Source organism: Carcharhinus amblyrhynchos, chromosome 9 (genome assembly GCF_965287045.1).
Source record: "Carcharhinus amblyrhynchos chromosome 9, sCarAmb.v2.hapA, whole genome shotgun sequence".
Classification (NCBI taxonomy): domain Eukaryota; kingdom Metazoa; phylum Chordata; class Chondrichthyes; order Carcharhiniformes; family Carcharhinidae; genus Carcharhinus; species Carcharhinus amblyrhynchos.
This window is the reverse complement of record NC_137332.1, coordinates 44,047,333-44,065,050: the sequence shown is the minus strand read 5'-3', so window position 1 is coordinate 44,065,050 and position 17,718 is coordinate 44,047,333. Positions and strand designations below refer to the sequence as shown.

The following is a 17,718-nucleotide window of genomic DNA, read 5'->3' as shown; positions in this document are numbered from 1 at the left end:
AAGAGATCAAGTGCCGTTTGGGAGAGGTAAGGTGCCCTTCTGGGTTGTTAAAAGTGGAAACATATGTCCATAAAAAATGCATACACTTGTTGCAACTGTCCAGAGAGCTTTCAAAGACAACTGTTAAAAGTATCAAAAGCAACTGTCTAAAGGAGGACAGTCAAAAGAATTGTCAACCTACCAAGATATTTAAAACACATGCCCTTTAAATCTTTGAAGTAACTGCACGGATTGTTAAAATACAAACAATGTTTGCTATTTCACTTTTTCTGTTGACACAAGCCTGAGGCTTATCATTACTAGATGATTACTACATAAATGATTTCACTACCTTCCACTGGCATAATGGGGCACCTGTTGTTTCAGAATTTGGCAGCTATAAATGGTTACAGACTGATTGAAGTGGGACTATGAATTCCAATGGATTGAGTACTTGAATGAAATTTTGTATAAGGGATTATGCAGCTGAAGGAATGTACACATAGTGAAAGGGTTTTTATGAATTATGGATTTTTAAAATCTGCGATAGACATGTAGAAATTCATTTTATCTTAATGGGGTACTGAAGTATATTCATGGTGAATACTGCCTGAGTTGGCATGGAGGCTGTAAGGACAAATGATGGGCTATATGGGAACCATGGGTTGCGATGAGTTGGCATTAGGTAGGGGCTATAAATGGCCATGGGAGTGGTAGAAGGGCATAGGTTGGCAAAGAAATTTGCCTTTCTGATGATAATTGTCCCCTTGAATCATGGAGGCAAAAACTGCTGTTGGATCGGGCTCCTGATCTACTCTGTGTGAATAACGAACAGCAATAACGCATAGCAACTGTGTAGCTATGTAATGCCATGCATGTTCATAGTTGTATAACACGTCTGTGTTTTTATATCAACTGTTTAAAGTTAAATGTACCTTTTTATTTGAAGTGTCATTTGTCTGTTAATTCATGTTCAACTTGGGTTCATGATTCATGTAAAATTGCAAATTACATAAAGTAAAATATTGCTGGAAATTTCTTCATTTGCGGGCTGCTTTAATAAATTTGGTTATTTTGGTCTACAGTTTCCCCACGGGGAATGAATCAAAACTGGGACTCGAGGCCAGAGACCATAAAACTAGTTCACTGGAGAAATCGTCCAGCATTTAAACAAACAAGACTTCACATTGCTTTTGCTATATTTTATTTGGAAATTCACATGGGTACCTTTTGAGGATCAGAAAGAGGATCTGACTTCCAGAGACTCGGAATAATTGGAAAAAGACATTTTGCAGACTGTAACAGAGCACATGGGGATTAACAGAAGGTCAGGAGCTAAGAGAGTTTAGCAAAGACTTTTTGCTGAGTGAGGAGGGAGTGGAGAAGTATGCTGGAATTTTACCACCTTGCCCGCCCCAGGCTCGTAAGATCCCGCCCAAGGCCAACGGAAGACTGACTGTCATTCTGCGAGCCTCGGGGAGGACAAGGTGGTAAAATTCTGGCCGTACTTTGCGACCTTTTAGAAAATTGCCATTAATCTGAATTGGCCAAAGAACAGTGAACTATGCTCCTACAAAGTGTTTTGGTGGTGAGGTCTTTGGTGACATGCTCATCTCTTTGAGCAGAGCACTCATTTGATAATGAAGAAGCTGGCTTTATTCAGTGCTTAAGAATTGGTACCAGAAGCCCACAGGCAGAAATTGAGAAAGCAAACGATCCAGACCCATGTAAAATTTGCAAAGGGAAAGGAAAGGACATTCAAAAGATAGAATAGATTGATGAAGGTGGAATAAAACTTTGATAATCTTGGGGAAATGATGTTGATGGAGAATTCAAAAGTAGACTGCTTTTGGGGTTAAAGTCTCACTGCAGGCCCACAAAGTTTGTACAGTAAGGCAAGCCTCAGTAATGGCAGACAACAATGAATTAACTCATAAATGTCAGGGGTAAGTTCTTTACCCAGAGGGTGGTGAGGGATTGGAATGCCCTGCCTGCTGCAGTTGTAAATGCGCCTAGTTTGGGGGCGTTTAAGAGATCCGTGGATAGGTTTATGGATGAAAAGGGATTGGTTTAGGTTAGAGGGTCATTGTTTTTTAACTGGTCGGCGCAACATCGTGGGCCGAAGGGCCTGTTCTGCGCTGTAATGTTCTATGTTCTATAAATGATTAGTGACTGGAACCTTCTGGAGAAATTGGAATGAGAGGAAGGTTGATGATGAGGAGAAAGAAGATTCTGCTGAGAAAGAGGGAGAAGGTAAATGTGACAATTTCAATGAGGCAATTGAAGTTGGCCTGCTTGAATATGAATTTTCTGATTAAGGGCCCACAAAAAGATGTCCCTGATTAAGGGCCAATTGATGCTAGTCTGGCAGGTGAAAATCCAGAAGGTGAGAAAATCTGGGGGAGAAACCCTGGAGGGTTGCTGCTGACTCAGAACGGTCATTTTATTGTGACAGAGCCCCCGGAGAGTCAACCCCAAAAAGTGTAGTCCCAAGAGCAGAAGCCCAGAGGTGAAATCCTTGGAAGGGATAAATACAGAGGACAAAGCCCTGGAAAGTAGTAAATTACAACAAATTCTTCCTTATTGTAAGGGAGTTGTTTGTTATTGATTAAAGAACGGCATTAGCTGTCGATATTGTTTATGTTATAGTTTGCTGGTTTATAGTTATTGTGAGATGTTTGCAACCTTGGAAGGCCATTTGTGGATAACTCGCAATGCACACTAACTGTTAGTGTGCCGTGTTGTTTGTGCTGTTGTATTAAAAGTAGCATGTTTATTGCTGATGCTGTGTTATATCAGGTGTTATCTTTATAACTACCTTTGTGAGATGATATTTTGAAAGTGTAATGTATTTTTGTATTGTAAACTGTTTAATCAATAAAGAGTGGGCTAAATTAATGGTGCAATCAGGGAGCCCCATGCTCGGTATTTAAACAGGAGTGTCAGTTCCTCTGGACTCGGAATGTAGACTGCATACTGAGAGCACTCTGTATAGTGTTGTTGGATCTTATAAATAAAGGCATTTTGGTGAAGGGACTTCCGTCTCCGAGGACTTATTACAGTAAACACCTACGTCCTTCTTGGAATGGTAGAAGTGAAGATTCAGAGGGCAGGTTTAATTGAAAGTGACAAACACGCTACTTCTGTCATGAGAAAAGACATGTGCTGGATGTTAAAAGGCAAGTCAAGGTGTGTTCCTTCAGATCATATTGGTCTGATGGTCATATTCATGACAATCAGGGAATCCCTTCAAAATTCACTGAGAGAATAAATCAGTGATGCAAAGATATAAAAAAATTTTGCTCAAAGGTAAGGTTCATCATGTTCAGCTGTTGAGGCAGACAAATTGATATTATCCTTCAGGTACAGGATCAGCAAAGTCATTGATGTTGGCAGGTGACATGAACGTTGGCAGAATAAAAAGCTTTTGATTGGGGTAGTGATGGATATTGTTTACCAGTTCTTTTGTACGGGCTTAATTTAAAATTTAAGCACTACTTGTGTGATTGTAGGCGTAATCTATTGAAGGTGTTGATTTCTTGTTAGGAAGAAGGTTGAGAACAAGGTATTGCTGTCTCCTTATAAGCAGCATTTCCCCAACTCAGTTTTGGTGTGATCCAACTTCTATTAAAAACCCCACAGCAAATTTGAGATTGGATCAACATAAAAAATTAGTTTATTTGCATAAGGAAATGGGAGGAGGGCTGCAATATTGCCTTCCCTGTACTTGTACAGTAAATCAGTGAGAGGGAAAATAAATGTTTACAGGACAAAGACCACCAAGAAAAGAATGTTTATTTCACATAGGTTCCAGAGTCCAGAAGCAAAATCCAAAGAGGCCTTCCATCACGGACGTGTTTGAGCTGAAAACTAATGCTGGTTAATTGACTTATCTCGTGGTGTTGACTTCACACAATGAGATAGGCATGTAGAGATGAATCAGTCTTACAGGCAATGGTACAGTATTTCCAGTGGAAGTGCTGTAGATTGAGGCCAGATGCCCAAACCCGGTCAGAGAGCTCCTTTTTGGAGAGGCTGTGTGTCGGATGGTAAACAGCAGAATGAGATTTCTGCAGTATAGCAAGGCAATATTACTGGTTATATAATCTAGCGATCCATGTCACATGACTCCACCTCTCCACATTGTCTTTGATAAGGGATGAGTGCCCCTTTTTGGGATCCCCGAAAGTGTTAAATGTCGCAAACATTAAGAGTTGGAAGAAATGTTGTGGGGTCCTTTATTCTAGCAGATGAGCGGGCTCTGGTTGGCCAGCCTGGGTTATGAAATGCAGATGACCTTTGTATAGTTCTATTTGAATTTGATCTGTGAGCCCACAGAGTGTCTCTTCAGAGATAACAAGGTGCATGTCTCCTCAATACTGCCAAGGGCTTTGTTTGTTCAACAATCATGGACCATTCAACCATTTTAAAAGATATTTGTCTTTTTTTTAAATTTTAGAAATAGCCATGAGGATATCTATACGTATTTTGCAAAAAGAATACAAGGTGAGGTTTATCCCCCTCACATCAGAAAATTCTGTAAACCTGCTGCAAGAATTAATGTTTCAACTAAACATGTGTCCAGAGAGTCAGAAACACAGCTTGGTAATTTTAAAGGGACATTGGAGCTTCAGGCAGAAAAGAAAAAGTTACTGGCAATTAGAAAAACTTTAAAAAGAGCCTAAACTTAAAATACAGGAAAAATATCAGCACGATGAAGCAAAGCAACTTTACTCAAAGCTAACAAAGAAACAGGGGAAAATGTGTTTTGGGGTGAAAGTGAATGGAAAAGCTGAGTCCACTACTGACACTATAGAGCTGTATGGAATGATATGTGTTCTTGAGTGTAAATTAAAACCTCACAACAGAGAGGCAGTTGTTCTTGCTAGATAGGAATTAGACAAAGCTTAAATACAGTGGGAGGATGAGAAGCAAAAATAAATTAAGCAAGTTTATGAACTAAATGAAAAAGAATATTGAGCTTTCTTGGCTGAACGTTGACATAACTTGAACAAAGTTCTTAAAACAGCCAAAAAGGTTTTTACTTGATGGAGGAATATAATGCTTACACAAAGGGAGGCAATGTTAAACCTGCATTTGCTGGAAAAGAAAATTGAAGAGTTAAATGATGGTGACGAACTTATAAGTTAAAAATGATCTTGAATTTAAACATGATGAGGTGAGTTCAGTTGTCATGAAGAAGAATTTAGATGTTCGGTTGGTTGAAATCTTTTCCCAAGACTTGGACATTTAAAAGTAAAGGCACAGACAAAAAGAAATGGAGATCAGGAATTAAAACCTGAAAATAATGGTTCAGAGTCAATTTTAGAAAAAGAAAACTCTGATGACAGTTTAATGTCTTGCTTTTTTAAAGAAGAAAATAGGAACTTGCTGAATCCCAAGGGTAAGAAATTCTATGGCAAAACGTTTCTTCTTGGATTCCAGTTCACTGCCACCAGTACCCAGAAGTCAAATGGCTTGCCAGAAATCAATACCTTTGCTCTTGACAAAGTTAACCAGGCCAAACAAATTGAAATATTTTTGGGCTCAACCCGAACACTATCCAGACTGCACCGAATCAAGTACAGATTTTTAAAACAGCAATATGAAGAATGCAAAACCAAGCTACAATCTTATAACCAAGAACCAAAGGCTGTTTTGGTGGGGTTTAATGCTGCAACAATTTACAGGCTGATACAACATTACTGCAGATGCTGAGAGTTTAAAGAAAAGGCAGAAACTCTGTCCTAAACTGAGATGAACATATTGGATTTTATAAAATTATAAAATAACACTGTGTGTTTGCAATGAAGCTTGGTTTATGAACACAGTGTTATCATTTGTCACATGTATGGCATATAATATGCTAGTTATTGAAGTGTTCATGATAAGAACTTGTAGTATTTAGAAAAATTAGTTGTCAGGAAAACAATAAATTTATTCTTTTGTCCAGGGTGAACTGGGTGGGGGAGCAGGACAATGTTTGACATGGAAATAGTACAGTAAGGAAAAAGTGTAATTTCTTTCAAAGGCCCGTGGAATCCATAATTGTTAGGATTTCTAAGAGCTTACATCAATGACAGGGATCAATTATACATTGCTTGGATGGCAAGAAATACTGGTCCATGCATGACCTGATGATCCTTGACCTGGAAGCAGTACAAACAGAAAGGAAATTAAAATACGGACGCTGTTTGGCCAGGCACAAAGGAGAACTGCAAACACAAAGGAAAGCTATAGGTGCAGGAAGTGGAGAGTCAGGACAATTGGCACCCATCCACCCCCTCCAACAAAAGTGCACAGTGGCATTAGTGTGTACTATCTGCAGAATACCCTGCAGCAACTCATCAGCAACTCTTTTGCCTCTGTTATATTTGCATTTCACATGGCTGCCCAAGAAGGTCTGCAACTTTGCCTGTTAATTCCTCCAGAATCCACAGTTTACACTATTTCTACTAATCATGCAGCAGCAAAAGAAAATTAAAACCATCTCACCTGAAAGTTGAATGGTAATGCCTTTAAATAGCAGCAGTTTTTTTGGGGAGGCCCTCATGCAGCTGAACAGATATTCAGCTGTGCATGTATAAGAAAGCGCATTTACAGGATCCACAGGCTCCAAAATTTGTGTGTTCAATTCAGCATCACATGCTGACTAACATCATGATTGCCTCGCGTGCTTCTGGTGCTTGCATGGGACCAGTGTTCCCTTTAACCTCTGCTTGCTGTGTACAGCCAGCTTATTGCATTGCTTGGTCCCTTTAAGATTTACACAGGGCCCCATGAATGCATGCAGTTTAAAGGGAGCATTGCTTGTGCGAGGTATATTTGTTTCCAGTATAATTTGATTTGATTTAATATTGTCACATGTATTAACAAACAGTGAAAAGTATTGTTTCTTGCACGCTATACAGACAAAACATACCGTTCATAGAGAAGGAAACGAGAGAGTGCAGAATGTAGTGTTACAGTCATAGCTAGGGTGTAGAGAAAGATCAACTTAATGCAGGGTAAGTCCATTCAAAAATCTGATAGCAGCAGGGAAGAAGCTGTTCTTGAGTCGGTTGGTACATGACCTCAGACTTTTGTATCTTTTTCCCGAAGGAAGAAAGTGGAAGAGACCCCGGGGTGCGTGGGGTCCTCAATTATGCTGGCTGCTTTGCCAAGGCAGTGGAAAGTGTAGACAGAGTCAATGGACGGGAGGCTGGTTTGTGTGATGGATTGGGCTACATTCATGACCTTTTGTAATTTCGTGCAGTCTTGGGCAGAGCAGGAGCCATACCAAGCTGTGACACAACCAGAAAGAATGCTTTCTATGGGGCATCTGTAAAAGTTGGTGAGAGTCATAGCTGACATACCAAATTTCTTATGTCTTCTGAGAAAATAGAGGCATTGGTGGGCTTTCTTAACTATAGTATCGGCATGGGGGGACCAGAACAGGCTGTTGGTGATCTGGACACCTAAAAACTTGAAACTCTCGACCCTTCCTATTTTGTCCCCATTGATGTAGACAGGGCCATGTTCTCCTTTACGCTGCCTGAAGTCAATGACAATCTCCTTCATTTTGTTGACACTGAGAGAGAGATTATTGTTGCCACACCAGTTCACCAGATTTTCTAACTCATTCCTGTACTCTGTCTTGTCATTGTTTGAGGTCCAACCCACTACGGTGGTGTCTTCAGCAAACTTGAAAATCAGACGAGGAGAATTTGGCCGCATAGTCATAGGTGTACAGGAGCATTGTGGGGGGCTGAGAACACAGCCCTTCAGGGCACCGGTGTTGAGGATTATCGTGGAGGAGGTGTTGTTGCCTATCCTTACTGATTGTGGTCTGTGCGCTAGGAAGTTCAGGATCCAGTCGCAGAGGGAGATGCCGAGGCCCAGGCTATAGAGCTTGGAGATGAGTTTCAAGGGAATAATAGTGTTGAAGGCTGAGCTGTAATCAATAAATAAGAACCTGACATAGGTGTCCTTGTTATTTAGGGTTCCAGGGTTGAGTGCAGGGCCAGGAAAATGGTGTCTGCTGTGGACCTGGATGGCCACATATGTGTGCAGCTTTGACCTCTGCTTTTTTTTTGCTTCCTGGCTCCCATAGTGTAAAAATGAGTTGTGCTGTAGAGCTGAACTTTGCTGCCTTAGGGTTTTAGGTCTGAGGAAGATCTTTGTTATATTGTGAACTTTCCTCAGTTCACCATACTCTTTTTTGGGCAGGACACCAAGCGTTGTACCTTGACTCTAAATATGCCATTATCAAATAAAGTTTATTTTTAATTATAATAAAAGACCCTCAAAGTGCACTCCAAATCTCATTGGTGACAGCTACAGAATCACTGAACATTTTCAGAGAACCAAGTTGCCGATCCTAAATCGACCTTGCAACAGATGAGCACATATTCTTGCACTTCATCGAGTGAAGAGTCTCTGGAAGCAATGAATTAAAATAATAGAAATCAGGCTTAACCTATATGAAAGAAATCGGTAGTGCAAGTTACTTATTTAAATTGGTGTTTGTGGACTGCATAAAAATTGTGTTTTCATATGAGCAATTTTTATAGTTTTTGGTCTTGATTTTATATCGTGCACATGAAAAGCATATTTGTTTTGTATGGACTGCTGTAATAACCTTGGATTTTGATCAAAATAGCCCACAAAATTAATGTTTCATCTTCTCTAACTTCCTTACAGAGGTAAGATGTGGGTCAAGTGATCTGACACTTTCAGTCATTTAAGTGTTTTTATTAATAGAAAGAACATCATGAATAATTCACGTTAAACATTGAAATTATGCTTATGTGATTGTTTTGGTCATACAAATGAAGTATGCTGTGTGGAACGTTGGAATGAATTTCCGTAAAGTCAGAAGTAACAAAGATGATGAGTGCTCTTACAGATGAGCTGTCAGATCTTGGTTATTTGTGACTTAGTAAACGATTCAATGTTGCTTACTTGTGGAAGACCATATTGCACAGTTCCCAATTGAATGTCCTTTGTTTAATTCACAGACTGACCCAACATGAAGTACTATATGGGGATTGACGTGGGAACTGCAAGTGTACGCGCAGCACTTGTCGACCATCATGGCAAAGTGCTAGTGCAGGCTGAACAACCGATCCAAATTTGGAAACCAAAGCCTGACTACTATGAGCAGTCTTCTGCTGATATCTGGGCAGCATGCTGTACTGTTTCAAAGGTATAATTATAAGAAGATTTGCGTAACAATATTGAACAGAACAACTATTCACAGGCCAGCCTGCATTTCTGTAACATGGGGATCCTGTACCTTGTCTGCTACTGGCATTTCTGTCAAATACAAAGAACTACAGTTTAAGCCACTGAAACGTAGCAGAGTTTTCTGTCAATTCTCATTGCATTTATAAAGATTAATGAAAACGTTGCAACAATAACCATAGTCCTTATGCCATTTGGCATAAAGATTGTGATTACTAAAGCAGCATTTCTATCGTGCTCTTAGTGAATAATTGGCAAACAGTTCCCTCCATAAAAACCAAAATTTCCTGGCACTAGATGCTGAGCCATTATGATATTTGTTCTAAATGGACTAGATGATGAGCCACTGGCAAATAGCACTGTTATGGTTGGAAAAGGAAGTGCCAATTGTAGCAGACTCAGTCATTTAGTTGAAAAAATTTCTGCAACTGCCTCATGTTTTTCCTGTGCTGCACTTGTACATTGTATTTAACTGTTTTTCAACTGCCTGAAATAGACTCCGTGACCAAGAATAAGCTGTTTATTCTGAAGAAGGAGGCCCAATAGTATAGCAGCCACTGCAGTCCATAATCATATGGTGACATGTGACATATCTCAGTGGTTTCCATATGAAGTACAAGTTCTCTATTATTATTCTGGAGTCATGCTATTGTTCTGTACAGATATTGGGCAAAAAGCTGCCCTCTGGATTATCAAAAACCCACATTTTGCCTTTAGAAGTGACTGTGCCACTGAACTGGAGAGACCATCAAGCGCAAAAACCTGAAAATTGAATGGCATTTTTGGGACAGCACAGCGGTACGGTGGTTAGCAATGCTGCCTCACAGCCCCAGGGACCCGAGTTCAATTCCAGCCTCGGGTCACTGCCTGTGTGGAGTTTGCCCATTCTCCCTGTGTCCACATGGGTTTCCTCCCACAGTCCAAAGAAGTGTGGGTGAAGTTGATTTGTCATGCTAAATTGACCCTATAGTCAGGGGAATTAGCAGGGTAAATATGTGGGATTCCAGAAATAGGGCCTCAATAGGATTGTGGTCGGTGCAGAGTCGATGGGCTGAATGGTCTCCTACACTGATTCCATGATCTTTCTTGTACTATTGTAGGCAAGTGACAAGCAGAAATCAGGTGGTTTTCCATTGGGATGTGTCGTAATTCCTACACCTTCTTGCATATCCCCCTGTTGCTGGTATCAGAATGATATTGGAAGTGGCCTATACAGTGGTTTCTGACTTGCTTTCTTAAGAGTGCATAGGACGTGAGGTGCAGAAACTATGAAGGAAAGGGGAGAAAGGATTATAAATGAAGCAGACTTACATTGTGACTAGTCTCACCCCAAGCTTGATTTAGGCATCAGCACAGACTGAGCTGAAAGTTCGAATAGGAGGTAGGCAGGAATAAGAGGAAGCAATTGCTCAGTGGATACAGAAGAATGCAGGTTGTAATGATCTGCTCCAAATTAATAACTAATTTTATTATTGCATTATCTTGCAGAGAATAGCTCAGATAGCTAATCTGTGCTATCTCCGTGGAATTGGCTTTGATGCTACCTGTTCTCTTGTTGTGCTTGATGAGAAGTTTGAGCCTGTAGCTGTTAATGAAGAAGGTAAGTTTCCCACTGCTTCCTATCAATATAAAAAATATATATACCTATCTGTCATGTGTTCAACCACTTCACGACCGAAGCATTTTTAAAGCATTGCAACATTAGTTGGCATAATGTTACATGACATAATCATACATGACAATGCCTTGTGATGTAATATCATATAACATGACCACCTAAATCACAAGTTGGTAACCCACCTTTTGAACCATTTAAAAAAAACTGAAGAAGTACAAAATTTTTGACTTCAGAATGGAGGCTGAAGAATACCCAAACTTGATGCAATTGAAAGAAACCAGTGCAATAAACACCTGGGAAAAATGCCATTAAGGATTACTGAGGAAACATGTTATTACTACTCAATTCATTGAAGAGATTGCACGGATCAGCACCACATTCCTTGCAAGGATTAAAAGATTCAAGACAACCCACCAGAATCTGCTCAACCATTTCAAGATACATGAAAACCTCCTGACTTTCTTCACTCATAGTGAAGGGTATTCAAAAAGGTATTTTGTACAATTACAAGACCAACTACAGATCAAAAGTGCCCTGTCATAACATCTTTAATAAAGGCTTCTAACATTTCCCTTATGACAGATGCTGAGTTAACTGGCCTTTATTTTCTTGCTTTCTGTCTCTCTCCCTTTGGCACTGTTGACATCCTTTCATCTGTGAGAGATGTTGGGAGTGCAGCCTCAGAACTTGTTCAGGTCACATGAGTTTCTCTTTTACATTTGTATTAATGGCTGAACAAGCAAATTCTGGGACGGCAAAGTCTGCCACAACTGCCACATGTGCAGTTGTCCCTTGTTGATGGCCTGGGATGATCTCTGCTGATGCCTTGTTTGGCATGTGCTTTGGAATTTCTGAACCTGCATGTCATCATTGGTCGCGAAGTCCTGATCACAGTTGCTGGCACCATTCACATCAGTTCACAGCTCGAGGTTCCCACTTGTGGCGGTTGGCGTTGAGTGCTTTCATGTCTCTTTTGACAGCATCCATGAAATGCAGCTTAGGGTGCCCTGTTGGTCTGTTGGTTCAGGCTACCTCCCCATATAACATACCTTTGGGGGATGCAGCCATCTTCGAGCCTGTGCACATGCCAGGCTAGCATTCTTGACATGTGTGCGCTATAAAGAACTGCTTCATTGGTAACGTCTTTCCATGTGATGCCAAGGATGTGTCGTAGCCACACTAGATGGAAGTTATTGGACCAATTTTCTTGTTAACTGTGAGTTGTCCAGGTTTTGCTGCATATAGCAATGTGCTGTGTGATCAATGTGATACGGTCACGGTCCTGTCAGTTTATTGTTTTTCTATATTTGTTTCTGCTACCTCTTTTTAATCAGACTTTTCATCAGAGGAACTGCCTATCACCATCAGTTCATCCTCTGACAGGGCTTCCTTTTTCTGTAGGGCAGATTGTACAACGTGCAGCAAATGGTGACCATAAGTAAGACTCTTACAGGTGCATATTGGAAAGCGTCACCTTAACTGTCCAGACATCTAATGTCAGCCCTAGTTGATGAATGACTCATTAAACTTATGCAACAGGCTTCATCTGTGGGTTACTTTATAGAGTCATCAGCCAAATTTTTAAATGGCTCTGAGCAGCCAGCCATCCAACAATTCTGAGCCAGTAAACATTCTTGGCTACCTCTCGGGTGACATGCACAAACCTGCATTACTTCTTTGATTATGAACATACACACAATCTAACATGTATGGAGTGGTATCCTTTTCTAATAATGAATGCCCCCGACTGTCCCAGTGCTGCTTTGATGGCTACATGGGTGCAAGGTTAGTCCCTTGTATGTGTGGGAATCCAGCTATGGCTGCAAAGTGTCTGACTATTGCACTTAACTTGCACTGTCAAATATAAGATATAATAATGGCACAAGTTGGGTGATCTCACTAAGGTCTCCACATGCTGCCTGGATTTTGATTTTGACTTGATTTGTTATTGTCACATGTATTAACATACAGTGGAAAGTATTGTTTCTTGCGCACAATACAGACAAAGCATAACGTTCATAGAGAAGGAAATGAGAAAGTGCAGAATGTAGTGTTACAGTCATAGCTAGGGTGTAGAGAAAGATTAGCTTAATGCAAGGTCCATTCAGAAGTCTGATGGCAGCAGGGAAGAAGCTGTTCTTGAGTCGGTTGGTATGTGACCTCAGACTTTTATATCTTTTCCTTGATAGAAAGTGGTGGAAAGGAGAATAACTGGGGTGCATGGGGTCCTTAATTATGCTGGTTGCTTTGCTGAAGCAGTGGGAAGTATAGACGGAGTCAATGGATGGTTAATGTGGTGGATTGGGCTACATTCACAACCTTTCTTACAGTCTTGGGTGGAGCAGGAGCCATACCAAGCTGTGGTACAAGCAGAAAGAATGCTTTCTATGGTGGAACTGTAGAAGTTGGTGAGAATTGTAGCTGACATGCTGGATTTCTTTAGTCTTCTGAGAAAGTAGAGGCAATGGTGGGCCTTCTTAACTATAGTGTCGGCATGGGGGGATCAGAACAGATTGTTGGTGATCTAGACACCTAAAAACATGAAGCTCTTGACCCTTTCTACTTCTTCCCTGTTGATGTTGACAAGGGCATGTTCTCCACTATGCTTCCTGAAGTTGATGACAATCTCCATCATTTTGTTGACATTGAGGGAGAGATTATTGTCATCATGCCAGTTCAGCAGATTCTCTAAAACAGAAAATGCTGGAAAATCTCAGCAGGTCTGACAGAATCTGTGGAGAGAGAATAGAGCCACTGTTTCGAGTCTGGATGACCCTTCGTCAGACCTGCTGAGATTTTCCAGCATTTTCCGTTTTTGTTATAAATAGATTTATCTTGTTAAATGTCTACTAAAGCAAATTTTGCCCAACAAAACACAAAAAGATCAAAGTGCAGGATTTCCCGGCTTTGATTTGCTAGATATAGATTTAATTGTGTTCACCTAAGTTGTTCCAAGGATGGTGTTAGATTTTCTTTTCTAAGGCAAGGAATGAATTATTGGAAAATTAGCTTCATTGTCAAAAAATGATTACTAATCAACAATGTTTTGTATATTGGTATTGTGATATTTCGGGCAGCATGGTGGCAAAGTGGTTAGCACTGCTCACTCACAGCTCCAGGATCTGGGTTCAATTCCAGCTTGGGTCACTGTCTGTGTGGAGTTTGCACATTCTCCTTGTGTCTGAGTGGATTTCCTCTGCATGGTCCGGTTTCCTCCTGGGGTCCAAAAATGTGCAGGTTAGGTGCATTGGCCATGTTAAATTGCCCCTTAGTGTCCTGGGATGTGTAGGTTAGACTGATTAGCAGGTTAAATAAGTGGGGTTACAGGGATAGGCTTATGTGGGGTTATGGGGTTGTTGCTTAGATGGGATTGCTGTTGGTGCAGGCCAGATGGGCCGAATGGCCTCCTTCTGCACTTTGGAATTCCATGATATTCAGAGTGTTCAGTTTCTGTTTCTCGACATGTTGTGGGAATTGTGTAATTAAAAGATGCATGGTTTGATGATTTTCTGCTTTACATGATTCAGGGATAAACAACAGGAATATTATCATGTGGATGGATCACAGAGCAGTTGATCAAGTCGACCGAATAAATCAAACGAAACACCATGTGCTGAAGTATGTGGGTGGAATGATGTCCCCAGAAATGCAGCCACCCAAACTTCTGTGGTTAAAAGAAGTAAGTATTTTACTGTCAAACCTTTTATCTTTACTATGAATGCTCTACAAATTAGATGTATTGAAAAGCAATTCTAAGAAAAACAATCTTCCAAATGTATTTTTAAAACTTTTTTTTCTTTACAAAAGTTATTAAAGAGAAAGGAGAGCCCAGGAGAGTATGGAACTGAGATAGTTATTCAAGTCCAGCACTCCCCTCCAGAAAACAATTTAATTATCCTTCATATGTTCGTAACCTCCATCTCATTTAATTTGACAAATTACAATTTAAACATTTGTACAGTTTTATGTTTTCGATGTAAGATGAAACTGAGCGCTATGTTTAAAAATAAAGTTGTGAACACGGTTCCTATTCAGCATATCATTCACAAATCATTATGGAGAGATTCCTTTCCTTTTCATAAAGTTCATTTTCCAAATGACAGTTCACTGCCATGAAGTTGACTTTTTTCCCTAGCTGGTACCATCCAACCTCCATGGAGAATACTCCAGCTTAAAGGACAGGTTGGTCTGTCTGGCCTGGGATTTTATCTCTGAGATTTTGTCCCGCTTGGAAGATTGGGTAATTGGCTTTCTTCATCTGGGAGGATGAGGCAATTCAAGCCAGAATCTGCAGACTGTCCATTGTGATATTTGCAAGGATAGGAGTGAGTGATATTTCAGGTTCTCACAGCATCCAATATATCTGACACACTTCCTTCTCCTCCTTGGCCTCCCTGTCTTGAGAGACAATGGGTGTTTGCTGATGGGCCACTGGTATGATCTCTCCATGGCACATGCCTGGACGGGATATGGGGCTTTCGAGTTGCTCAAGCATCAGAACCCCTCTCCCGGCCTTACTGGTGGGGTCCAAAGCATGAGATTTGGCAGCTGTTTGGCTGCAGGATCTTCCAGAACGCACTCACATGGATCTTGGGACTATGTGAGGAAACCAGAGGATTCATTAAAAATAATGCCAACACCAGGAGATTGCGCAAACTTCACACAGACAACCTGGGTCCTTGGAGTTGTAAGGCAGCAACTGTAACCACTGATCTGCCATACCACTCTCCCACTAGACTGGGCACACACAAAGAAGGCAAAGAGGATAACCATGGTTTAAAATGTGACAACCAGAAAATATAGTTGCAACATAATACATTTAATGATGTTGCATTAGTGTATTCCCTACTCTCTGCCATGGGAAAGCGTATCGTGAAAATCCTCCTCAACTGCCTTGTCGCAATAGTTGAAGAACTCTTCCCTGAGTCTCCAAGTGGCTACCACCCATCAAGAGGCACAATGGACATGATCCTCAGTGCACAACAAATTCAGGAAAAGTGCAGGGAACAGCATCAAATTTCTCAAAAGGCCTTTGATGCTTGTCAACTGTGAGGAATTATGGAACATCCTCCTCAAATTTGGCCTCCCATTGAAATTTGTCACCATTCTTCACCTGCTCCATGATGACAAGTAAGCAGTAAACCTCACCAAGAGAACCACCACAGACCCAACACAAGTGAAATCTGCGGTTAAACAGGGCTGCGTCATGGCACCAACACTCTTCTCTATCATCCTTTCAGCAACACTCCTCCCCATCACCCAGAAATTCATTGCTGGAGAGGAGCTAACTTACTGGATAAGTGAGAAACTGTTTAAGCTCCAACATCTCCAGATCAGAACCAAACCATCCAACTTATGTCATTGAGTTGCAGTACGCAGACAACACCTGTGTGTGTGCACACTTAGAGGCTGAGCTACAAACCAACATCGATGCATTCACCAAGGCATAGAGAGAATTGGCCTCAGACTAAACATCCGCAAAACAAAGGTTCTCTACCAGCCCACTCCTGCCACACAAAACTGATCATCAAGAACCAGGGTGAGTCCCTTCACAATATTATTTCCCATACCTCGAGAGTCTCCCCTTGGTAAGGGCAGACATTGACAGTGAAATCCAACCTCGGTGCCAGTGCAATCTGCAGACACCTGAGGTACAGAGTATTCAAAGACCGAGACCTGAAACCCAGCACTAAACTTATGGTCTACAGTGCGGCTGTGGTCACTGCTGTCCTGTAGGTGTCAGAAACATAGACAATATACAGCAGACACCTCAAATCCCTAAAGTGATGTCAGCAACATTGCCTCCACAAATCCTGCAAGAAGGGATTTCAAACAGGGCAGTTTAAGAGCTCTAGTGACTAAAATGATTTTCATGAACTCAGCTCGGATTCAAATTATTACATTTTCTGTAGTTGAGGAGAGGGTTTCAAAGAGACACTCTTTCCTCCATTGTTGTGGCTGGTTGTTCCATTGGCTCAGTAATCTTAGTAACGCTTCCTAAAGGATTTGGACAGTTGATGTTTCATGCATTGTCAGGCAGACTGTCATAAAGATATTCAGTTTATTCAATATTCTTAACTAACCTCCATCGTAGGATCCTTACAGTGCAGAAGGAGGCCACTTGGCCACTGAGCATGCACCGACTCTCTGAAAAAATGTCCTACCCAGGCCCAACTCCCACTCCATCCCCATAACCCCATGCATTTACCACGGCTAATCAACATCCCTGGACACTTAAGGGGCAATTTAACATGGCCAATCCACTCAACCTTTGGACTGTGAAGAAAACCCATGCTGATATGGAGAGAACATGCAAACTCCACACAGTCACCCAGGCCAGAATCAAACCAGGGTCTTTGACTCTGTGAAGTAGCATTGCTAACCACAGTGCCATCGTGCTGCATGCAGCATTGAGTTCTTTGAGTAATTTTTGCTGCTGCAATACTTTAACTGTGCTTTCAGTTAATATATAACCAAGATTGTTCTTTTTGTTTAAGTTGTCAAAGTTGATGCTATGATCAAGGATCTTGGCCTAGAGGAGTGACTGAATGTAATAATTTTCTGCCATCACATTGGCATAAATACTGCTACAATCAATGCTCCAGAAAAGTGAAATGGGAAAGAATAGGAAAGGAAGGGAGAAGAAGAGGGATAAAAAGGTGATAGAAGAGCCTTGCCTATGCATGTTAGTTCAGCTTCCTCACATTGTTGGGTTCTCGATTGTGCCCTTAACATTCCCTCCAATTAAATCTCCGATTTCTGTTTAAAGTAAGAAATGCTCAAAATTAGTCAGATCAGTGAAGCATGTTAATTAATTATTGATAACTGGTTGAATCATTTAAAAAGACATGTCATTACATTTATTTTAATTTCTGTATAAACACTACAACACTGGA

General features: G+C 40.9%; 1 protein-coding gene across 2 annotated transcripts in view; it reads left to right on the top strand.

Moving 5' to 3' along the window:
• fggy (FGGY carbohydrate kinase domain containing) overlaps positions 1-17,718 on the top strand; it is a 247,266-nt gene that overhangs the window by 23,834 nt on the left and 205,714 nt on the right. For both annotated transcript variants that reach the window (XM_080195539.1, XM_080195540.1), the window contains exons 2-4: positions 8,979-9,166; positions 10,693-10,804; positions 14,350-14,501. In XM_080195539.1, coding sequence (XP_080051665.1) covers positions 8,990-9,166; positions 10,693-10,804; positions 14,350-14,501 — 441 coding nt within the window. In that variant the 5' untranslated portion in view covers positions 8,979-8,989. The remainder of the gene's footprint in view (positions 1-8,978; positions 9,167-10,692; positions 10,805-14,349; positions 14,502-17,718) is intronic.